This window comes from Urocitellus parryii, chromosome 15, assembly GCF_045843805.1.
Source record: "Urocitellus parryii isolate mUroPar1 chromosome 15, mUroPar1.hap1, whole genome shotgun sequence".
NCBI lineage: Eukaryota > Metazoa > Chordata > Mammalia > Rodentia > Sciuridae > Urocitellus > Urocitellus parryii.
The window spans coordinates 15654839-15680718 of record NC_135545.1 but is presented as its reverse complement, the minus strand read 5'-3'; the positions used below and the strand labels follow the sequence as shown (position 1 = coordinate 15680718).

Here is a 25880-nt window from a genome sequence, read left to right as displayed (position 1 = left end):
TGATTTACATACTTTCACCCTTTATATAAATATGTGGTACTCTATCATACAAAATACTCTCTAGCTCAATTTCATTAATATTATTTTTGAGATTTATCCATGTTGATAGTAATACTATCCATCTTAATTTGCATTGTAATGTATATTCAGCACAATGACTAATTGCTTTCAACTTTTCATTTTCACAAACAGTGCTTCAGAGGGCCTTCATGTGTATCTCCCTGAGACATAAGGAGCCTCAGAGGAAATGCTGGGTCAAAGATTAAATCCTCACCTTTATTAGATAATGCCAAATTGGGCTAAATACAAAAACTTCCAACAGCATTGTATGAATCTTCTTAAATCTCCATATCTTTCCAGTACTTGACACTGTGATGCTTTTGCCAATGTGATTTAAAATAGTTCACTGTGGTTTCATTTTGCCATATCCCTTACTAGTAATGATGTATAGGGTCAATTTTTTAAGTATTCCCCAAATCCTTTCTCTGCTGGTGCGAACCATCAATAACATATGGAAAGTTTTCACAAATATGTTAGATACAATAATTTTCTTGCTGTTCTTAAGAATTTACACTTCAGCTAGGTGCAATGGTGCACTTTTGTAATCCCAGTGACTTGGGAGACTGAGGCAGGAGGATCGCGAGTTCAAAGCCAACTTCAGCAATTTAGTGAGGTCCCAAACAAATTAGTGTGTTCAAAATAAAGAATAAAAAGGGCTGGGGATATGGCTCAACAGTTACCTGGATTCAATCCCTAGTACCAAAAAAAAAAAAAGTTTTACATTTCATAAGCCAATTTCAGAACAACTTGTGAAATTAAAGGGCAAGAGTCCATTAAGAGCAACTCACTTTATTAGGTTCAGTCTCTTCAGCCTAGGCAATATCCTCAATTTATTTTCTTTTATTCGTTAGTTTTCTGGGGTTAAGAAAATCTATTGTTTTAGGGCTGGGGCTGTAGCTCAGTGGTAGAACACCCACCAAGCATGGGTTCGATCCTCAGCACCACATAAAAATAAATAAAGATATTGTGTCCACCTACAACTGAAAAAAAATTTTAAAAAAAGAAAATCTAGGGCTGGGGTTGTGGCTCAGCAGTAGAGAACTCATCTCGCATGTGAGGGACCCTAGGTTTGATCCTCAGCACCACATACAAAAATAAACAAGTGAAATAAAGGTGTTGTGTCCAACTACAACTAAAAAATAAATATTAAAAAAGAAAAAACTATTTATATTTAAGTAGTAATTTAATTGTTTCAGCCTCTGGAATTTAACTCCATTGAGCACATGGTTTTCTATTGTTCATGGTTGTCTTCTCATGCCTCAAATAGTGTCTAGCAAAGACCACTTGATAGTCATTGAATGAATGAAAGCATATATTATCTATATTAGCCTACTGTTTTATGCCTTTGATTACCTTTCTATTTTGATTTCAATTTTGAAATCCACAAACGTTACATTTTTTTGTATAAGACAACTTATGTTTTCAAAATTACCTGAATTCACCCATACAATTAGTTGGGGTTGATGCTTTTTTTATGGCACCTATGAATTTTTTTAAGTTAATAGTGATCATTTCTATTATTTCCTTGACCTAAATTTAAGTTCTGTATTCTTCCCAGTGAATCCTTATTTTCTTTATTTTATTGGTTTATACAAGCCATTCTCTTTAGAAACTTTCTAAAATTGGTTATAATAGTTCTACTACCTGTGTCTATATTGATTATTCACTCAGAATATAAAGACTGTCTTATGTTCTAAAATTTTTGTTTTTCCAATTTTGGTCTGATGTTTCCCAGGGATGCTATTTACCTTGTCCACTAATGAATATTGTCTTAAGTCTGAGGAGTGAATGAGTTAATGTATGTTGAGTATGTATAACAGTGCTTAGTGCATAGTAGGCACCCAATACATATTAGGTTATCTGCTATTGTTGACATTCTATGTGAAGTATTTTACATGCAAATTCCTCACTTAATAGGCAACAATTTACAACAGACACAATTTCATTTAATACATTTCTACAATATAGTATCTTTTGTCATCCCTATTCGAAAATCCTGATGTTTAGATAATTCAAACAAGTTGTTCAAAGTCACACAATGCCATTAGTAGTGATTTTCCAGAATCCAAGTTCTTAGTCCTGGGAAGTACCTAATGCCTAGAAGAGACTGGAATAAAATAAGGCTATGTGGAATGTAAGAACCAGATAATGGAGAGCCTCATTGACAATTTTAAAGGTGATGACAATTTTAAAGGAGATTGAATTTATAAGACTTGTTGATTGGTTGGATTGGGTGGTTAGTTTAAAAACAATAGCTAGCAAAAAACAGTTTTTTAAAAATATTTTTTTAGATGTTGATGGACCTTTATTTTATTCATTTATTTATATGCAGTGCTGAGAATCGAACCTAGGGCATCACACATGTTAGGCAAGTACTCTACCCTTGAGCCACAACTCCAGCCCTGCAAAAAACAGTTTTAACTAGAGATATGTTAATTCTTAAATTTTAAAACTTCAGTTTGGGTGCATTATGGAAAATTAATTTAAGGGTGGCAAAAAAAGAATACCAGAAGGCCCATTAGAAAGCTGTAACACTGATCTATGTGAGATGAATCTTAGATTTAAGGTAACAATATTAAAAATAAGGAGTAAAAGTTCCAGAAATATTTAGGAGATTGAATTTATAAGACTTGGTGATTGGTTGGATTGGGTGGTGAGAGGGATTCCCCAATGTGAATTCTCTGATGATGAGCAAGGTGTGCATGTTGCCTGAAGGTTTTCTTGCATTCTTTACATTCATAGGGTCTCTCTCCAGTATGAATTCTTTGATGTTGGGCAAGAGATCCACAGTAACTAAAAGCCTTTCCACAAACATTACATTCATAAGGTTTTTCTCCAGTATGAACTCTCTGATGTTGAGTAAGGGATGAGTCATTGCTGAAAGCCTTCCCACATTTAATACACTCATAGGGTTTCTCTCCAGTATGAACTCTTTGATGTTGAGCAAGGTAGGCAATCTGGCTGAATGCTTTCCTACATTCCTGACATTTATAAGGTTTTTCTCCTGTATGAATTCTCTGATGTTGAGCAAGGTGTGAATTCTGGCTGAAGGCTTTCCCACATTCCTTACATTCATAAGGTCTTTCTCCAGTATGTATTCTCTGATGTACAGTAAGGTATGCACGAAGGCTAAATGCTTTCCCACAAACATTACATTCATAAGGTTTCTCTCCAGTATGAACTCTCTGGTGTTGAGCAATGGATGATCTATTGCTAAATGCTTTCCCACATTCAATACATTCATAAGGTTTCTCTCCAGTATGAACTCTCTGGTGTTGAGCAAGATAGGCAAACTGGCTGAAGGCTTTCCTACATACCTTACATTCATAAGGTTTTTCTCCAGTATGAACTCTCAGATGTTGAACTAGATGTGCATTCTGGCTGAAGGCTTTCCTACATTCCTTGCATTCATAGGGTTTTTCTCCAGTATGAATCCTGTGATGTTGAACAAGGTTTGATCTCTGACTGAAGGCTTTCCCACATTCCACACATTTATAGGGTTTCTCTCCAGTATGAATTCTTTGATGAAGAGTAAGGGATGAGCTTTGGCTAAAGACTTTTTCACAATCATTACATTTCAAAAGTTTCTTCTCTGCATAGACACTCTTGGGTTTAGTACCCACTAAACTGTTTTTTAAGATTTTCTTATATGTTTCATGTTTATATACTTTCTCTTCTTTGGGGATTATCTGTTGTGTATGAAGCAGGGTGTTCTGATGGAAACTTCCCCAAGATTTGTTATATTCTTCTTTTCTCTCATCAATAAAGGCTTCTTCATAAGGGATTTTCTCTTTCTTGAAACATGCCTTCTGATTTCCTGGTTGCCTTTCAAGAGGGCCTTCACATTTACAGTCTTCTCTCAAACTGGAGTACTCTAACCCAAAGCTTGTAAGTTTTTCCATTATATTCTGGGATGATTGTTCTTCATAAAGTTCCTGCTTTGGCATTAATTCTTTAGTCTCATACATAGATTCCCAGCCTGAAAAAATAATAAGAAAAAAATGTCTCTTCTATTCTGTGCCAGAAAGATCATTTCTTAAATTACATTCATAAAGTTAACCATGTTATCTGGTTACATATCTGTAATCCCGGTGACTTGAGAGAGGCTGAGCCAGGAGGATTGTCAGTTCAGAGCCAGCCTCAGAAACTTAGTGAGGCCCTAAGCAACTTACTTAGACCCTATCTCAAAATAAAAAATAAAAAAAGGGCTGGGGATGTGGCTCAGTAGTTAAGCCCGTCTGAGTTCAATCCCTGGTACTGAAATAAAGTTAACCATGTGAATTTTATAGCAAAGAAACCAAAAAAAAATCAGCTTTCATAGTTTTGAAGTGGTCAAGAAGAGAAAGTGAAATAAGTTGAAATAATTGAAATAATAAATAAATTTAGAAACCTGAGGAGGAATGATTAGAATTATAAGAAAATCAGTAAGGTCAATTTCAGGGCAAGAAGGAATTATGGATATGGTTGGACTCGGATATAATTTTAGACCTATGTTAAGAATACAGACATGGATAGAGTCTCCATTCTTATAGCTGTTTCATTTAAGAACATTCATTGGAGGCTGGAGCTGTGGCTCAGGGGTAGAGCACTTGCCTGGCATGTGTGAGGCCCTAGGTTCGATCCTTAGCACCACATATAAATAAATAAAAGATCCATTGACAACTAAAAAATATCTTTTAAAAAGAACATTTATTGAACAAATACTTAGATTAAATATTTAGTACTAGACATTGTCCCAGATGCTTTTAATGCCATAAAACAAACATTTTTACCTTCATGGACTTTATTTCTTAGAAGAGACTGAAAATAAGTAAGTAAATTTTATTGTACATTAGAAGAAACTAAGTGCTTCAGGAAGAGGAAAGCAGGGTAAGGGAAATCAGGAGTGCTGGTGAAGTCAAAGGTAAGAATCATTAATAAGTCAGGCAGGTGTGGTGGTGTGCGCCTATAATCCCAGCAACCTGGGAGGCTGAGGAAGGAGGATGGCAAGTTCAAGGTCAGACTGGCTCAAAATAAAAAATAAAAAGGGCTGGAGATGAGGCTCAGTAGTAAAGCACTCCTGTGTTCACTCCATGGTACCAAAAGATAATAATTCATAAGTTAACATTCAAGCAAAGATCTGAATGAAGTGAAGAAACTATTCACCGATATTTTTAGGAAAAAAACATTTTGTGCAGAAGAGAGAACCAGTTTAAAAAGACGTAAAAGTAGAAACATACCTAGTGAATTTAGGGAATAGTGGGAAGGACTATTCCTTTTCACACTAGAAGTATGGCTAGAAAGGACTGAGTAGTAGGAGATGAAGCTAGGAGGTAAAGGGTGACCAGATTATTTAAATTTTATAGGCATTTTGCTCTGAATAGTCAGATGGAGTGTTCTGAGGACAGTTGCTGTATTATGAAATTATTGCAAGGTAGGAAACAAGGGGAGAAGTAAGGAGACCTATTCGAGTCATTCTGGTGAGAGATGATAGCCATTCATACCAGACAGATATTAGTGGAGGTATGGAGAGGTGGTAAGATCCTCAGTTATATTTTATAGGTAGAGCCAAGAAGATATCCTGACAGACAATATACGATATGTGATAGAAAGAGATGAATCAAGCATAATTTCAAAGTTTATGATCTGAGCAATGAAGTATAGAGTAGCTATCAATAGTGATATGGGTATTGCAGGTCTGAACAAAAAGGTCTGAAAGATCTGGAGCTCAGTTTTAAAGATGTCCTTTAGAGTGGGCAAATGAAAACATGATGCTGGAAGTTAAGAAGTAAGTGTGGACTAGAGATTTAAAATTGGAAGTTGTCAGTATATAAGATGGTATTTAAAGATGTACCTGAAAAAATGAATGTAGATAAAGAGAAGAGGAAAGAGCAAGGAATGAACCCTAGAGCACTCCCAACATTAAGATATATAGGAAAAGAGAAGAAATCAGCAAAAGAGAAGTGGCAAATGTAAACAAAAAGGAGTCAGGACTGCAATAATACCTCATGATAGTAAAGGTTATAACAACTTGTTTCATGAATATTCTGAAAAAGAATCAAATATACTTCAACATAAAAAACAAGGTATTAAAATATATTAGGCAAGGAATGTAAAAAATAAATAATAGTAATAATAAGAATGAAAGTAGTTATTAAAAAGAATTTTGTGGGCTGGGGTTGTGTCTCAGTGATAGAGCACTTGCCTAGCATGTGTGAGGCACTGGGTTCTATTCTCAGCACTGCATGTAAACAAATAAATAAAAATAAAGGTCCTCAACAACTAAAAAAAATTGGAAAAAAAAGAATTTTGTTTATGTGGTGGTTTGGATAAAACCCACAAATGATTTTTAAAAAGAGGGCACATAGTAAAAATGTGGATGTGTAACCAATGTGATTCTGCAATCTGTATTTGGGGTAAAAATGGGAGTTCATAACCCACTTGAATCTAATGTATGAAATATGATATGTCAAGAGCTTTGTAATGTTTTGAACAACCAATAAAAAAAGAAAAAAAGAAAAAAAAAGAGGGCACATAATAGAACATAAGGGCTATGGGAGAGGTTATTGTTTATACGTCTACATTTTTATCTAATACAAATGTATTTTCCAATTTTAGAATAAATTTAAAAATAAGATAATTAACATTAAGAAGATACCTTTAGCACTGACAACACCATCACCAAATGGGGAAAATTTGATAGAAATAAACTTTACAAGAAATGAGCAAAATCAAGTCAGGCGTGGTGGTGCACATCTGTAATCCCAGCAACTCAGGAGGCTGAGGTGGAAGGAAATGAGATCCTGTCTCAAAATGAAAAATAAAAAGGGCTAGGGAATGTGGCTCATCCACATATACTTTACTACTTTACTACTGGATACTTTAGTAGTAAAGCACATCTTAGTTAAATCCTCTGTACTAAAAGAAAAAAAAACTTGAAAAATTAAAAGGTAGAGGGGTGTAGGTCAGTGAGAGTGTTTGCCTCACATGCAAGAGGCACTGGGTTCAATAACTAGGTCCAGGAAAGATAGAGAGAGAAAAACAAAACAAAACAAAAGATTGTTGGATTTTGTCAAATGTTTTTCTTTATTAATTGAAATGATCATGTGGTTTCTTTCATTCTGTTATTAAGGTGTTTTATATTGATCAGTGTTCATATGTTGAAGCTTCCTTATGTTTCAGGAAGAAAAATACTCTGAAAAAGAATCAAATATACAAATATACCAAGAGCTATGTTTTGAAAAGATAACAAAACTGATAAACCTTTAGCTAGATTGACTAAGGAAAACAAAATAAAGAGAGAGGACCTAAGTAAAATCAGAAACAGTGTCATTACTATCACTTTTACAGATGGGATTACAAGAAAGTATTATGAATTGCTGTATGCCAGCAAACTGGGTAACTTGAATGAAATGGACAAATACCTGAAAGCTCAAACCCAAACAAAATCATAACATAACAGGAAACCTGAACAACACTACTATAAATAAGGAGACTGAGTCAATCATTTGAAATTCTCCAACAAAGAAAAGGCTAGGATCAGATGGCTTACCTGATGAATTCTGTCAAACATTCAAAAAAGAGTTTATATCAATACTCTTCAAACAGGAAATCGAAGAGCAAAGATATCCCAACACAGTATATGAGGTCAGCATTATCCTGATACCAAAGCCAAACATATTATTAAGAAAATCATAGATTGGTATTTTGTAAGAATACTGATGCAAAAATCCTCAACAAAATGCTGCCAAATGGAATTCAACTGTATACTGAAAGAATTATACAATACAAAGTGAAAGTCATTCCTGAAACATAAGGAAGCTTCAACATATGAACACTGATCAATATAAAACACCATAATAACAGAAGGAAAGAAACCACATGATCATTTCAATTAATGAATGAAAAAATCTGACAAAATTCAACAACCTTTTGTATCCTTTCAACTTTTCATGGTAAAAATTCTCAACAAACCAAAAACTACAAGAAAACTTCTGAAACATAATAAAAGCTGTATAGGTCTGAAAACCTCACAGCAAAGATCACATTCAATAAAGAAAGACTGAAAATATTCTTCCAAGATCAGGAACAAGGCAAGAATGCCTCCTTTGTCCCTTTTATTAAATCACAGTACTTGAAGTCCTAGCTAGAGCAATGAGGAAAGATCAAGAAATTAAAGGCACCCGAGTTGGTAAGCAATAAGTAAAATTCTACCAAAAAACTACTAGAACCCATAAAAGAATTCAACAGAGCTGGAGTCATAGCTTAGTGTCAGGATACAAAATCAATACACAAAAACAGGTGCGTTTCAGACACTAACAGCAAATAATCTGAAAAGAAAATGAAGAAATAAGGAATAAACTTACCTAAGGAAGTGAAATGCTTATATCCTAAAAATTAAACAATATTGCTGTAAGAAATTAAGATAGCAATATATGGAAAGTCATCCTCTGTTCGTTCACTGGAAGATTTTTTTTAAATTTTTTTAATATTTATTTTTTTTAGTTCTTGGCGGACACAACATCTTTGTTTGTATGTGGTGCTGAGGATCGAACCCGGGCCGCACGCATGCCAGGCGAGCGCACTACCGCTGAGCTACATCTCCAGCCCATCACTGGAAGATTTAATATTAAGATGTCAAAACTTCCCAAAGTGATTTACAAATTCAATGTAATCCATATTAAAATTCCAACAATCTTTTTCTAGAAATAGAAAATCTGAAGGAATTATTAATAGAACAATGTTGAAAAATTGAAGAAAGTCAGAGGTCTCACACTTTCTGATTTCAAAATTTACTACAAAGGTACATCAACTAAAATAATGTTCTACAGACATACAAACCAATGGAATATAACAAGGAACCCCAGAAGTAAACCCTCACATATGTGGTTGAATTATTTTCTGCGAGAATACCAAGACCATTCAATGAGAAAGGACATTCTTTTCAACAAATGGGTTTGGGGAAAGTTGGGTATCCACATGAAAAATAATGAAGATGGACTCTTACCTTACAAGGTATACAAAGATTAACTCAAAATGAAAAAAAGAAGACCTACTCTATAAAACTTGAAGAAGGAGGGGAAAAACTTCATAACATCAGATTTGACAATAAGTTCTTAGTTATAACACTAAAAGCAAGGCAACAAAAGAATAAACAAATTGGACTAAAAACTTAAAACTTAAAAAAATATTTTTAGTTGTAGATGGACACAATACCTTTATTTAATTTTATGTGGTGCTGAGGATCAAACCCAGTGCCTCATACATACGAGGCAAGGGCTTCGCTACTGAGCTACAACCCCAGCCCTCAAATCTAAAACTTTTGAAAGTGAAAAAGCAAGTAACAGAATTGAAGAAAATATTTATAAATCATTTATCAGATAAGAGATTAATAATCAGAGTATATAAAAGAACTCCTACAACTCAACAACAAAAACCCAATTCAAAAATAGGCAAAGTACTTGAACAGACATTTCTCCAAAGAAGATATTCAAATAGACAACAAACAAGCACTTGAAAATATATTCAACATCATTAATCATTAGGTAAATGCAAACCAAAACCACATTTAGGATGGACACTATTAAAACAAAATAAAACAAAAGCAGAAAGTTAGTGAGGATGTGGAGAAAAATGGAACACCTGTGCATTGCAGGTAAGAATGTAAAATGGTGCAGCCACTATGGGATACAGTATGATGGCTTCTTAAAAAAATAGAAATAGAATACCATGGGAATCTAACAGTTCTACTTCTGGGCAGGTATCCCAAAGTACCTAAAACAGAGAACCAAAGAGATATTTGTACACTCATTCATAACTGTGTTTTACACACTAGCCAAAAGGTGGAAGCAACCAAAGTATTCAACAATGAATGAATAAACAATGCGGTATACACATAAAATGAAACTTAATTCAGACTTAAAAGGGGAAGAAATTCGGACATATGCTACATGAATGAACATACTAAATCCCAAATACAGTTAAATATCAAGAGGACTAGGGAGTACACCTCTGGGGTAGACCTCGTAGTTTATCAAGTATGAAGTATGGGATTTTATCCCCAGCATAAATAAAACAAAACAAATTTGTATCTAGATACAATACTGAAAATAGAATAACAAGGACAAGAGAAGAAAGTTCTTAAAAGTAGAAAGGAATAAGACATTATTGAGAGTTGACTTCTTAATATCAATAACAAAAGTCAGAAATGTGTGGAAAGACCTTAAAAAAATTTTTTAGTTGTAGATGGACACAATGTCTTTATTTTATTTATTCATTTTTATATGGTGCTGAGAATTGAACCCAGTGCCTCACACATGCTAGGTAAGACTCTACCCCTGAGTCACATCCCCAGCCCCTGGAAAGATATTTCTAAAGAGATTATATAAATATCTGTCAATCTGTTCTTGTATGTGAGACAGAAAAATCAACATACAAAACAAATGAACAAAGCAATAACAACAATAGCAAAATAATTTATATGAATAATATGCCTCTAAAATATTTACAAAGAATTTGCTTTGGCAAAAAGTTCTGGGATGAAAAAAGAAAATGACAAATATAAATCTATACAACACAACAAAACAATGTTCTAATGTATAACTTCATAAGAGAAAATAAATTATAACATTAAAAGAAAGCCAGGTTCAGTGGTGCATGCCTGAAATCTGAGTGGCTCAGGACTCAGGGGCAGGAGAATTGCAAGTTCAAAGCCAGCCTCAGCAACTTAGCAAGACTCTTAAGCAATTTAGGAGACCCTGCTCAAAATAAAATATAAAAAGTGCTAGGGATTTGGCTCAGTAGTTAAGAGCCCCTGCATTAAAAAAAAATCATTAAGTACACATAAGATTTGACTAGAACAGTCAATGAAATTAATCAAATGAACATATATCAAAAACTATGCTCAGCTATGGTGTTGCACACCTGTAATCCCAGCAACTTGGGAGGCTGAGACAGCAGGATAACAAGTTCAAGGGCAGCATCAGCAACTTGGTGAGGCTATGAGTAACTCTGCAAGACCCTGTCTCAAAATAAAAGAATAAGAAGGACTAGGGATATGACTTAGCAGTAAAGTGCCTCTGGATTCCGTTTCCAAAACAAACAAAAAAAGTTAGAGTTAGGGCTGGGGTTATGGCTCAGTGGTAGAGTGCTTGAGTAACACACATGAGGCACTAGGTTTGATCCTCAGCACCACATTAAAATATAATAGAGGTATAGTGTCCACCTACAACTAGAAAGAAATATTTTTTAAAATGTGGTACTATATATACACGATGGACTATTACTCAGCATTAAAAGAGAATAAAATCATGGTACTTGCAAGTAATGGATGGAGTTGGATAACATTATGCTAAGTAAAGTAAGCCAATCCCAAAAAACCAAATGTTAAATGTTTTCTCTGATATGTGGTGCTGATCCACAGTGGAGATTGGGGGGTGGGGGTGGAGCATGGGAGGAATGGAGGAACTTTGGATAGGGAAAAGGAGAAGGAAGGGAAAGGAGGGAACAGATGGGTAGAAAAGATAGTGGAATGAGATGGACATCATTACCCTATGTACATGAATGGAGACACGAATGATGTGATTCTACTTTGTGTACAACCAGATACATGAAAAATTGTGCTCTATATGTGTACTATGAATTGAAATGCATTCTGCTGTCATATATAACAAATTAAAATAGATAAATAAATTTTTTAAAATTTTAAAAATAAAATAAAATAATGTACTACTTAAAATGGAATAGGATGAAGCTCAAATATAGTAAAATTTGATATATTACAAGGTAACATTCAGAACCACAGGCAAAAAGAGATTATTTATTCAATAAACATCTAGGACATTGGTTTTTTATAAGGCACAGAAATTAAATTCTTACTTCAAATAATCCTCACAACATACCTAAGAATAATTTCTTAAAATATTATAAAAAATATGGACTACAAATATACAAGAAAAATATATATGTATTGTCATACATGCACTGCACACATACACACAAACAAACACTTTCCTTAAAATAAGCAAATGACTAGAGTAGGCACTTCACAAAAGAAGAAATCCTAATGGCTATTATAAATGGGAAAAAATGGTCAATATCTTTAGTAATCAAATTGTAAGTATAGGGATATTATTTACCTAACAGGTTGGCAAAAAATCTTGAACTCACAAATTATGAATGTTGAATAATGGGTGCTCTCACAAACCACTTTTTGAAATGTAAATTAATACAAGCATTGTCTAATAAATTCATGGCTACACTGTCTACATGAATTCCAGCATGTGTACACCAGCAGTCACGTATAATGCTCACAGAAGTAACATTTATAATAACATAAAGTGTAAACAACTAAAGTGACCATCAGTGGATAAAATCCACAATGGAGGGCATTTAAAAAATTGTTTTTAAATTTATTTTTTAGTTGTAGTTGGACACAATACCTTTATTTCACTTATTTATTTTTATGTGGTGCTGAGGATTGAACCCAGGGTCTCGCACATGAGAGGCGAGTGCTCTACCGCTAAGCCACAACCCCAGCCCTAAAAATTTTTTAAAAAATAAATCAATGGACCACAGCTATAAAAGTCAACATGGATTAAATCTCAGGGACATAATTTCAATTATGAAAGAAAAAAGGTCACTGAATCACATGCATAGAATGTTTTTATCTATAAAAAGAATGAATATATACACACACACACACATATACCTACAGGATATATAAATATAAATATATACATAAAGTTGAGAAAATATATACTCAATATATATATGAAAATATACTATGCATAAATATACTATTTATCTCTCTCTCTCTCTCTCTCTCTCCCCGTATATTTTCAACCTTTTTATCCCCAATTCTTTTTATTTTTTGAGACAGGGGCTCACTAAGTTGTGGAAGCTGGCCTTAAACTTGCGATCCTCCTGCCTCACCTCCCGAGTTGCTGTGTGCCACTGCACCCAGCTATATTCTCAACTTTTTTTTTCTGACTCTCATTATGGAGATTTTATTTATCTATTTTTAGATCTATATGACAGTAGAGTACTTTGACATATTACACATACATGGAGTATAACTTATTCTAATTAGGTTCCCATTCTTGCAATGGTATGTGATGTGAAGTTTCACTGGTATATTCTTAACTTTTTTTTAACCTTTTTTTAATTGTTGATAGACCTTTATTTTATCCATTTATTTATATGCAGTACTGAGAATTGAACCCAGTGCCTCACACATGTGAGGCAAGCACTGTACCACTGAGCCACAACCCCAGCCCTATTCCCAACTTTTTATGGAAGAAAACATGAGTGTGTAAATATATATGTGTATATATGCGCGTGCGCACACACACACGTGTACATTTTGTTTTAGGATCTCACAACTATAAAGAGAAGCCAGGACATGATAAGCAAAATCATAAGATAATGGACACCCAGTGAGGGTGGGATGGGCCATGGTAGAGGAGTCATGTATCATTACAAAGAGGCCCTCAAGGGCTTGCAATGGCATTGACCATTTTCTCTCAAGCTAAGAAGCAGTTAGGTGGAGCTGAGCACAGTGGTGCATGCCTGTCATCCCAGCTACTCAGAAGGCCTGAGGCAGGAGGATTGCTAATTTGAAGCCAACATGGGCAACTTATCAAGACCCTGTCTCAAAATAAAAATATAAAAAAGGGATGGGATTGCAGCTCAGTAGTAGAATACTTGTGTAGTATGTGCAAGGCCCTGAGTTCAATTCCCTGTACCACAAAAGAAAACATAGTGGTAGTAAATAGATTTTTGTTCTATTAAACTACATACATATGATAATGTATATTTGTGTGATTCATCTAATAATATTAATCAATGAAATTTAATCATATCCTTTGATACTATAGTTACATATTAAAGGTTTTTTTCTTAGAAAATTGATCAAGGACATAAAGGATTGGGTAGAGGCAACTGAGAAGTGACCTGGGGAATGGGGTTGACAGAATGTTTACAATGAACTTTAGTTTTTCATTTGACCTATTTCCTATGTCTATCTGACACTCCTTCCTACATTGCAATACTAAATTCTTAGTCTCTTCTCCCTTAAATGCTTTCTAGCTGCTAACCTCTGTTTTCATTAAAGAACAACATCTTTACAGTTACCTATACTCCTCTGCCTCTCACCTTTTCTCTGAGCTTCTCTGAGAAAGCTATCAGCTTTCTCTTCATATGTTGTTCTATAGCTATATCATATTTCCACTACTAGCCTGTTAATTGTTTGATTATTTATACATACATGTAACACCTGAGCATCTTGGCGAGTGAGCTGGGGAAAAGGATTCAAACCCTGTTTAAAATGAAAATTCAAAAATGTTGATTAAAGGTAAATGAAGTGATCATTCAGAAAAAAAATTAGTTTGGAAACTACTATTATTAATAGCAGCTAATAGTTATTGAGTTCATACTATAAGATGGAATTGTTCAAAGCGTGCACACACGCGCACACACACACACACATGCTTTATTTGTAGATGGACACAATACCTTTATTTTATTTGTTTGTTTATATGTGGTGCTGAGGATTGAACCACAACCCTAGTCCCACTGTTCAAAGCACTTTAAAAGTACTATCCAGCGGGGCTGGGGTTGTGGCTCAGTCGTAGAACAGTTGCCTCACATGTGTGAAGCACTGGGTTCGATTCTCAGCACCACATACAAATAAATGAATAAAATAAAGGTCTGTCAAAAATTTAAAAACATTTTTTAAAAAGTACTATCCAATTTTGGAGATGATAAAACAAAAATGCACAGGTTAAATAAAGGGCTAGGTAAATTGTAGCTCAGTAGTAGAGCATTTGCCTACCACCTGTGAGGCTCTGGGTTTGATCCTCAGCACCACAAACAAATAAATAAATAAAATAAAGGTATTGTGTCCATCTACAACTAAAAATATATTTTTTAAAAAGCACAGGTTAAGCAACATTCCTAAAATTTCACTGGCATGTAAGTTTCAGGCAGGATTTGAACCTGGTACTTCATTTAGGGGTATCTTTATGGCTCAAAATTGGGAAAAGTTGTTTCATTTTGTTTTGTACTGGGGATTAAACCTAGGGGCACTCCACCAGCCCCCGCTCCCTTTTAAGTATTTTTTAGTTGTAGATGGATACAATACCTTTTTATTTATTTATTTATTTTTATGTGGTGCTGAGGATTGAACCCAGTGCCTCACACATGCTAGGCAAGCGCTCTACCACTAAGCTACAACCCCAGTCCCCCTTTTACTTTTTTTAAATTTTGAGACAGGGTCATATTAAATTGCTCAGGCTAGCCTTGAGCTGGCAGTCCTCTTGCCTCAGCTTCCTGAGTCACTGAGATTACACTTTGTGTCTAGCTTGAGAAAGATTTTTTTAGAGACTGGAAGAGGAGGGCTGGGGACAGAGCTCATGGTAGAGCACTTGCCTAGCTAGCATTGTGAAGCCCTGGACACAATCCCTAGTTCCAGAAGAAAAAAAGAAAAAAGAAAAAGAAAAAAAAAAAAAAAGACTAGGATAAGATTATGAAACAGAAACGAAAGAGGACTCAGACAATATTAAACAAGTTATAAGAAAGTAGAGGGCAAAGTGTGAAAGGAGAGTTAACAATAACACAGGGGGGGAGAACATCCTAGAAGGCCCCAAGTTTCTATTAAGCCCTAGAACATGTGAGAGCATGCCCACAAATAATAATGAAGAGGTGATTTCTTTGAATCAAGCTGAGCTGTCATTTGCAAAGGTTTTGTTTGTTTTTCAGTGCTGGGGATGGAAGCCAGGACCTTGTACATGCTAGACAAATGCTCTGCCAATGAGCCACATCCCCATCCCACCTGCAAAGGTTTTTTCCTGCCTATTCCTCTTCACTCACCTGAACACAAGCCACTTGTGAACTCTCTCTTCACCATCCATGGCTCTTTTCCTTGTTCCAACAATAATATCACACTTGGCTTAGAAAAGCAAAGACCTGCACATATGGAAAGAAACAGTACTTGGTCATGCTATGGATAGCCCAAAACTCAGACTGGATCCTTGGACAGTCAGGGAAGATGGAGCTTACAGGAAGTCAAAGAAAAATGTGTAAAGGACATGTATCAGAAGGACAGGGAAGATAAAGCTTCAGACATAGGTCAACAGTAGACCTATCCATTGCCAATGTCACAAACATTAAACCATTTGTTTGGCACAGCCAGCAGACACTTTTGGATAGCAGCTATCCATAAGTTTACAAAGGTGGTAGCAAAGAGCCCCTTATGAGTACAAGTACAGTTCTGTAAGGGGAATATATCCTTACCCAATGACACCAAGATCTTATAGTTTTCCAACATCACATTACTGTATAAATGCCTCTGAGAGGAATCCAGACAATTCCACTCTTCTTGAGAGAAGTCTACAGCCACATCTCTGAAGGTCACCAAATCCTGAAAGAAAATAAATGAATTAACTTCCTCCCTTATCATGCTCACATCATTTACTCTGACCCAAGCATACAGGGTTCTCCCTTATACTACATTCTTAAATATGTCTGCCGTGTTCCCCCTGAGGGCCTCAGATTATTCTGTATGAAAGAGCAATGCTGGTCAGGCATGATGGTGCACACCTGTAATCCCAGCTATTAAGAGGCTGAGGGAGAAGGATTTGCAAGTTTGAGGCCAACCTCAGCAACTCAGCAAGATCTTGTGTTGGGAGCTGCCCTAGATGCAAATGCCCTTAAGTCCTGAAGCACCGGGTTTTGACCAATTATTGCCTTCAGTCTGGAACAGCAGTGCCAGGTAGCAGTAACTTGGGTGTTACCCTGCTCAGATAGTGAGGCGTGGCTCCAGGTGTAAGCGACACCCACCAGGGGTTGAGCTACACTCACCCATTCCTTTGTAATCCTACCCCTTGCCTCATTTGAATGGCTTCTTCCCAATAAAAGGGTTCAGCTCATGCTCCTCCTCGCTCTCTTTCTTGCCTGCCTTGTCCCCCTTGTGGGAGCTGCAGCTGAGGAGTGGTCACTAACTCAAAGGAAAGGAACTTTCTGTGTCTGTGTCTTTATTTATTCCCTAGATTCACTTGGAGTAATCCTGACTGGTTTATTCGTGAGATGCGACAATCTTGTGTCAAAATAAAATAAAATAAGGGCCAGGGATATAGTTCAATGCCCCATATCTCTCTCTCTCTCTCTCTCTCTCTCTCTCTCTCACACACACACACACACACAGCCATGCTCCTAATCCAGATCCCTCTTCTCATAACCCTGCTTTGTTTTCCTTCAAAGTACTTATTTTGTTATTATTGTCTGTCCTCTTTCCCCCACGAAAATTCAACCTCCATGAGGGCAGAGTGCTTTTGCTTTGGTCACTGGTATATCCTCAAAGGACAGCATGTGATCCACATGAGGCATTCAGATACAGAATAACCTGAATTAATGAATGAATTGTTTGAAAATTTCAAGAACTATAGGGGTTTAAAAAGTGACATCAGGAAGTACTTGGCATATTTCTAAAAACCAAGCATAGCAAATCATCAATTCCATTAAAATTCAAATACTTCAATCCAGATTTTTAAGTTTTTGTGTAAAGAAATATGTGTTTTGGGCTGGGGTTGTGGCTCAGTGGAGAGCACTCGCCTAGCATGTATGAGGCCATGGGTTCGATCCTCAGCACCACATAAAATAAACAAAATAAAGATATTTTAAAAATTAAAAAATAAAGAAAAGAAATTAAAATTTAAAAAAAGAAAAAAGAAATATGTGATTCTTTAATGTGACCACTTGCTGTTGACACCCATAGCACAAGAGTTAACATCTAGAATCAACAAATGGGACTTACTCAAACTAAAAAGTTTTTTCTCAGCAAAAGAAACAATAAGAGAGGTAAATAGGGAGCCTACATCATGGGAACAAATGTTTACTCCTCACACTTCAGATAGAGCCCTAATATCCAGAATATATAAAGAACTCAGAAAATTAGACAATAAGATAACAAATAACCCAATCAACAAATGGGCCAAGGACTTGAATAGACACTTCTCAGAGGAGGACATACAATCAATCAACAAGTACATGAAAAAATGATCACCATCTCTAGCAGTCAGAGAAATGCAAATCAAAACCACCCTCACATACCATCTCACTCCAGTAAGATTGGCAGCCATTATGAAGTCAAACAACAATAAGTGCTGGCGAGAATGTGGGGAAAAGGGTACACTTGTACATTGTTGGTGGGACTGCAAATTGGTGCAGCCAATTTGGAAAGCAGTATGGAGATTTCTTGGAAAGCTGGGAATGGAACCACTATTTGACCCAGCTATTCCCCTTCTCGGTCTATTCCCTAAAGACCTAAAAAGAGCATGCTACAGGGACACTGCTACATCGATGTTCATAGCAGCACAATTCACAATAGCAAGACTATGGAACCAACCTTCAATAGACGAATGGATAAAAAAAAAATGTGGCATTTATACACAATGGAGTATTACTCTGCATTAAAAAATGACAAAATCATAGAATTTGGTGGGAAATGGATGGCATTAGAGCAGATTATGCTAAGTGAAGCTAGCCAAGCCCTAAAAAACAAATGCCAAATGTCTTCTTTGATATAAGGAGAGTAACTAAGAACAGACTAGGGAAGAAGAGCACGAGAAGAAGACCAACATTAAACAAGGATGAGAGGTGGGAGGGAAAGGGAGAGAGAAGGGAAATTGCATGGAAATTGAAGGAGACCCTCAGGGTTATACAAAATTACATACAAGAGGAAGTGAGGGGAAAGGGAAAAATAATACAAGGGGGAGGAATGAATTACAGTAGTGGGGGTAGAGAGAGAAGAGGGGAGGGGAGGGGAGGGGAGGGGGGATAGTAGAGGATAGGAAAGGCAGCAGAATACAACAGACATGAGTATATCAATATGTAAATCAATGGAAGTGTAACTGATGTGATTCTGCAAGCTGTATACGGGGTAAAATGGGAGTTCATAACCCACTTGAATCAAAATGTGAAATATGATATATCAAGAACTATGTAATGTTTTGAACAACCAACAATAAAAAAATTAAAAAATAAAGAAAAGAAACTAAAATTTAAAAAAAGAAAAAAGAAATATGTGATTCTTTAATGTGACCACTTGCTGTTAAAACTAATATAATGTGTGGACTTTTATTAATTTTTTTTTACAAAAGTAAAAGATGTGACTATGTCAAGGGCAATAAAAAGAAATGACTTTTTCTTACATTTGATAGTTTTGTCTCCATTAAAGGAACTGTTCCCATAGAAACAAAAGTTTCCCAGAGTTTTTCAACTGAGTAACATTTTTTTCCTCAATTATATGAAGTACAATGTGAATAGTTCCCTCTCTGCAATGGCTAACGGTTTGGCTGGTATAGTATATACTCTTACCAAAATGCTTTCCTTAGCTTATAAAAACATATATAGTAAATGTATACATATTTATATATGACATTTTTCACTGATTCTTTGATTTAAATTAATCTACACAGTCAACAAAAATAAAAACCAAGTCAATATAAGGAGTTTAAATCCTAAACTTAAAACATTTAATCCCTAACAAATTATAATAATATAGTTATCCCTCATATTTGTGTGTTTCTGCATCTGCGTTGAGATAAAAATATTTTTGGAGAAAATATTGTCTGTATTGAATCATACAGATATTTTTTCTTGTCATTATTCCCTAAATAATGCAGTATAACCACTATGTACAAAGCATTTGGCATGTATTAAATATTATAAATGATTTAAAGTATATGGGAGGGCTGGGCACGGTGGTGCTCGCCTGTAATCCCAGCAGCCTGGGAGATTGAGGCAGGAGGATCACGAGTTCAAAGCCAGCCTCAGCAAAAACAAGGTGCTAAGCAACTCACTAAGACTCTGTCTCTAAATAAAATGCAAAATAGGACTGGGGATGTGTCTCAGTAGTCAAGTGCCCCTGAGTTCAATCCCCAGTACCACCCCCCCAAAAAAAAGTATATGGAAGATTATATGGAAATACTATACTAATTTATGACAGAGACTTGAGCATTCTTGGGTTTTTGTATTTGCAGGGGTCCTGGAACAAATATTCCAGAAATTCTGAAGGACAAATATACCTCAAAATTCATTCATAATTATCAATCAAATCAGTGTGAAGCAAAAAATAGTTCCCTTCACTTTTTTCCCTTAGAAAAACATGGCTTCCAGCTAAGTAGACTAATTCTCTGATGCCCTGTCATCTGATGACTCTTATTTCCCACATTTCTTGTGCCATGGTATTTGGAAGTGATGCAGGTGACCTCTCCATTTCTCCCTTCCTCCTTTTTAAAAGACAGTTAGTTTTAAACCTCATGAAATCAGACCATGTCATTCACCATCCTTCTGTTATTTTAATTGTCTAACAATTCCTAGTAGGTATCTCTGTCATTCCTTGAACACTTCAGCACCTGGTTCATTGTTACTCTATTCTTCTCATAATATTTGGCCATTTCAATATCCATATAAGTAACTCCCAACAACTTGGTCTGTTAGTCCTCCCCTGCTACAATAATCTTGTCCTCCGTACTTCCATAGTCATTTACTTTCATGAACTTATCAGTAAGCACCAATGCCTCCATAATTTCCATTGTCCTACTCTGATTTATATCTCCTATATTTCAAGTGTTGCCCTCTAATACCCAGTCAGGGTAACTCTGAACCCACTAGAACTTATAATTCAATGATCTTACTACATTTTCACTATTCCTCATCCCACACAACTTCACTTTGTAACACAAGAATTTGTGATAACCATCCCTTATATATAACCTCAACTTCCCTGCCCTTCTTTTGATTGTACTGATTTGGTTAACCACAGCCATCTGTCCACTTACTCTGTGCCTACACCCAGCAGAGTTGAACTTCACTGAAGAAAATTACCCCAACTATGCTAACTAGTTTCACTTTAAATCCATGATCACTAATCTCAAGTGAGCCAAAATGCTCTCTTACATGATACATTTCCTAGCATGTTTGTTTCCCCACTCCTTTAAATGACCACTTGATACTTTTCCTCAAATCTTCAATTCCTCCTTCTCCTCCATCCTGACTCTCATATGATGATTTGGTGTTCTGTTTGTTTTTTCTCCTAACTTAATTCTACTTCCATTCTTGTCCTCTTTTAGTCTATTTAAAAAAAAAACAGACACTATTAAAAACAAAAGCCATTTGAAGAGAAATTCCACAAACTCCCTTAACGCCGATACATTGACCATACCTACATACTCTAACTTGCCCCTATTAATATAAATGAAAGCTCATTTTCCTAGAAAAGGCTAACCTCTCAGCTCCTCTTACCTACTCAAGCACATTTTTCCAGCAATTCCCTCCTCTCCCTTTATCTTCAAAATGTCCCTTTCTATTGAATTGTTAACATCAGGCTACAAAACATATGCATTGTGTGAGTCAGCTTTCTGCTACTGAAACAAAATACCAGCAATAATAAACTCATAAGGAGTTTAAATTCTAAACTTAAAACATTTAACCCCTAACAAATTATGATAACAGCTCCTGGTTTCAGAGGTTTCAGTCCGTGGTCACTTGGCCCTACTGTGCTGGAAACTGTGATTGTGCATTATATCATAGTGGAAGTGTAAAGCAGAGGAGGTGCTCACCTGATGGGAGAGAGAGGGGGGAAGGAGGGAGGGAGGAAGGGGTGAGGGTCTCAAAATCCCTTTCTAGGGCATACCACTAATGACTAAGGTCTTCTACCACCTCCATCTAGTGCTACAGGCTAGGGATCAAGACTTTAGCAAGTGGGCCTTTGGGGGACATTCAAGATCCAAAGTATAGCACCCACTATTCTGAAACCTAGTTAACCACACTTTTTCCTTAAGTTATCATCCATTTTTCTCCTACCCTTACAATAATTTGAAAAAGTTGTCTATGTTCTTTATTACTTCCATTCACACCCCATCCCAGTGAAGAATATCATGAAATATATGTTCATAGGATTACTATGGCTGCTCCACTAAGAATAGACTAAAAGAGAATAAGAATGGAAGTAGAAATTTAAGTTAGGAGAAATATAGCATTAATCCAAGTGAGAAATGATTCTGAACAGAATGGAAATGCTGGTAGTAAAAAGTAGTCTGATTCTAGATATGTTTTAAAGGTAGAACAAACAGAACAACCCAATAGAAGAGTTTAGCTTGTGATAGGGGTGTAATATAAGAGTTTCTTAGTTGATTTCCCTTTTTCTATCCTTGTTCCATTCAGTTTATTTTCAACAGCAACCAGAGTGATCCTACTAAAATGAGAATCAAATGTCACTCATGCTCCCAAACTTCTATAGGCTCATTTCACTCAATTTGAGAAATGTTTGCATTTGAGATATTATGAAACCAAATGAAGATGTTGAGTAGGCAGTCAGATATAAAAGTCAAGTTCAGGAGAGAGGTCTAAACTGTATACAATTTGATGGTTGTTAGCATAATAGATGGTATGTCAAGATATGAGACAGGATGAGATCATCTAAGAATGAGTTTAGATAGAGGAGGAGGACCAGCACTAAGCCCTGTGGTATCCAAAGTTAATAAGTTCTTAATAAAAGTCCATTGAATGCTTGAATGATGTTTGGGAAAGGAGAAGAATGAAGAAGCTGGCTTGCATCTGTTATCTGAGGGAACAGGATGCCAGGAAGAGGGAATAGCAAGTGCAAAGCCATGCATTAAGAATGTATCTGGAGGGCTGGGAATATAGATTGGTAGAGTGCTTGCCTCACATGCATAAGGCCCTGGGTTCAATCCCCAGCACCACAAAAAAAAAAAAAAAAAAAAAGTATTTAACTCATTACACGGAAGTAAGAACTGACTGAATGGGTGAAATTAGATAAAGTCAAGGGGGATATTCAGTAGGGCTCTGCAGGCCATTCTTTTATTCTGAATGAGATGGCAAGAGTTTGGAGAGTTTCCTCCCTCTCCCTGGTGCTGGGGATTGAACCCAGGGCCTTATGTATGAGAGAAACACTCTACCAACTGAGTTATATCCCTAGCCCCTATTAGAGAATTTTGAGAAGTGAAATGATTGGCTAGTTTCAGCAGAAGGAAAGTTAATGTTTGTTTGTTTTGAAAAGCAAGAGGGTACTTCAGGAAAGAGAAAATTCTAACTCACCTGGTACATGGCATTAAGAAGTTCAACAGCCATTCTTTCTTCCTCCTGGCTCTTCACTTGAGAAATGGCAGTGAACTCAGTTGACTGACATGGGAAAGGAAACATGAGAAACTTTCCTTGCAGCATCCAGAATTACCAGTCTAGACTTTTAGGCTTCTCTTCCTTCTGGTTGCAATCTTCCCTCAAATAAAGAAAGCATAAGGAAGAGCTAGGAATTTATTTGCATACAGTTTAATCCATTCCTAAATCACATCCCAATTTACCATTTAGCAGATGACTTTCAGATTTAACAAAGACTCTGAGGAGTGTAATCATTTACATAAAAGACAAGAACAAATAAGAGCATCAAGATCAGCTAAAGGTTTGACTGACTCCACAGTCCTCCTTTTCAATAGATCAGTCATTCCGAAATTTAGTGGCACACTGACAGTACTTGGCTAAAAGACACTGAGTGGCACACAATCTCGCTCAGTCCCTCCTATACCCCAAATCTTAAAACTATTACAGTGTTAACGACGGCTTCACACACTCCAGTTAAAGGCCAGGGGCATAAACAGTCTCAAACAGGCACCCCCCCCCCCCGCCCCGCACACACACCTCAAGCCTCCAACAGTTAGGGTATCAGGGGCGGGGGGTGTCACACACTCTAGTCACAAAGAGGCCACGGGGACTGGCACCACGGAGGGTGGAGAACACCTACCCACTCCCGCCCCTTTCAATCTCACCCTCTCGGTACCAACCACCGATTCACTCGCACCCACAGTCACACAGACACGACGTGGTCACGCACATCGGGTGACACACTCACAGGGTTCGGTACCGACCACAGTCTCACACGTAGAGTCACTCGGGACCTGGGAACGGGAGTCCGGGAGACCCACAGGCCATTTCTCGGCCCACACCCTCACCTGCAGAACTAAACTGCAGGAAGATCCCTTTCCCGCCCCAAGGCTCGGGGAGTCTCCGCCACTCGGGCCTCGCCCGCCTCGCTCAGCTGGACGGACCTTGCCTAGCGAGCCAGGAAAGAAGCACCTCAACTCCCTCAGCCCCGGAGGACACAAAGAGGCCGCCGGCCCAGTTCCCGCGGGGGCCGCTGGGAAACGTAGTCCGGGGGCAGAAAAGGCCGCAGCCTTGCTGAGTCCGGCTCCGCGGGAGCCACTCGGGGCTGGGTTCTCCCACTCCTGCCGCTCCGTGGCTTTCCAGAGCGGTGTCCGAAAGTCTTGATTTCTCTGGTCTCTTACTAGGCCGGGCACGGGGACTGGGCGGAGGGTCACATTAGACGGTCTGGGTTTGAAGTGCGCAGACACAAGCGCTCGACACACCTCCCTTGGCCCCTGGGTGGGGAACCTAGAGAGCGCGCTCGCCGCAGGGGAAGAAGTTTGCGCCCGGACCGCACAGGGTGAGTGCCGAGTTCGTAGGATGCGCGGGAATATTCGAAGAAACCGGGTGCAGGGAGGCAAAGGGCGCAGGTGTACGACGCTTCTGCCCAGTCCTGCTTCCCCGCCCCAGGGCCTCTTGTCCCGGGAGGGTTACCGTGAAGACTGGGAGGGACGTGGATAGGGCAGAGTGTCACCCTGGGCAGGTGGTTCCTGTTTTTGTGATTTGGTGATAGTGGGTGTGAATGGCTTCTCTCCCTAAAAAGGCTCTTCTACCAGGTTTCTTGAAGTTTCTCTTGCTGCATATATACAGATACCAATGTCACACCTCCAAAGAAGCTGTTTCTAATGACGCCTCTCCCTCACACTCCACAGCTCCTTAATCTTTGTACTCTCTTAGAACACTTAGTATTTAAAGTTCTTATTTATTGTCTCCCCCTCAAGTCATCTGATTGTGCTTTTGCGTGTGAACACATGACCATTTGTGTCATTGTATTGTGAATGTAATTGTGTGAAACTTTGTGTTGGGGTGAGCACGCTACATTTCTGTGATCATATGTATGATTCTTACATGTATGTGACATTTTTTAAGCATAAAAATGTTTATTTTAAAAGGGGTAACATAGACTTATTCAGGGAGGGAGAAAGGGACCATAGCTGGTATCCTGGTATCCCAGGAAGTGAAAGTATTCTGCCTTTTTATATGTCCTAGACTTCCTTTGTTCTCCTGCTCTCTTCCCCTTATCTGTCTTCTTCCTTCGAGCTCGGTCTAGGAACTGCTCCGTGGGATGGCCAAAAGGAGGGAAACAGGTGGGCTGGAGGGGTCAGAGAGGAGTGATCAGGGCAGGAAGTGGGCCCAGGACAAATTAATTTGCAACTCCCTGTAGGGAGGGACAATTCCTGGGACAGGTTATTTTAGCAATGGGTTGGAGCTGGGGCAGGTTCTTGATAGGGGTAGAGGAAGGGCTCTGAAGGACTTAACATTTCAATCCCTCCATTCTCTGGATTTGACCCTTGCCTACCTGCCTAATTCTGGCTCCATTCCCCCATGTAATTTTAGGACCTCCTTACTACTGTGGCTGCTTCCAGCTGAGAGGGGTTGACATGGGTGGGGCAAGAATGTATGTGACATTTTAAATGTAAACTATGGGAATGTGCTGTGATAGGGACTGATTTGTGGAAATGGAATAGGAATGTTTGTAACAGACCTTGGAATTCTACTCTGTGGTATAAGATTACAAACCACCTGCTGTGTGCCATATGCCATTTGAGTTGTTGGGAGAGACACAGAGAAACTTTCAAACAATAGTGAATAGGCTGGGCCTGTTGGCACATGACTGTAATCCC

At 37.4% G+C, this 25880-nt stretch overlaps 1 protein-coding gene across 2 annotated transcripts; it reads right to left on the bottom strand.

The window, feature by feature from the left end:
* Positions 1-1980: 1980 nt before the first annotated feature.
* LOC144248957 (uncharacterized) lies at positions 1981-24197 on the bottom strand. 2 transcript variants are annotated; one of them, XM_077793049.1, is made up of 6 exons: positions 24066-24197; positions 23158-23333; positions 16333-16459; positions 15910-16005; positions 14306-14356; positions 1981-4039 (listed from the first exon to the last, which is right to left on the bottom strand). In XM_077793049.1, the coding sequence occupies exons 2-6, from the start codon at positions 23281-23283 to the stop codon at positions 2682-2684; spliced, it is 1758 nt and encodes a 585-aa protein (XP_077649175.1). In that variant the 5' UTR covers positions 23284-23333; positions 24066-24197; the 3' UTR covers positions 1981-2681. The 2 variants fall into 2 exon arrangements, with proteins under 2 accessions (XP_077649175.1, XP_026235051.2); XM_026379266.2 differs by lacking the exons at positions 15910-16005; positions 16333-16459; positions 23158-23333; positions 24066-24197 and adding an exon at positions 9768-9813 and having other exon boundaries at positions 14306-14340.
* Between the last annotated feature and the right edge of the window lie 1683 nt (positions 24198-25880).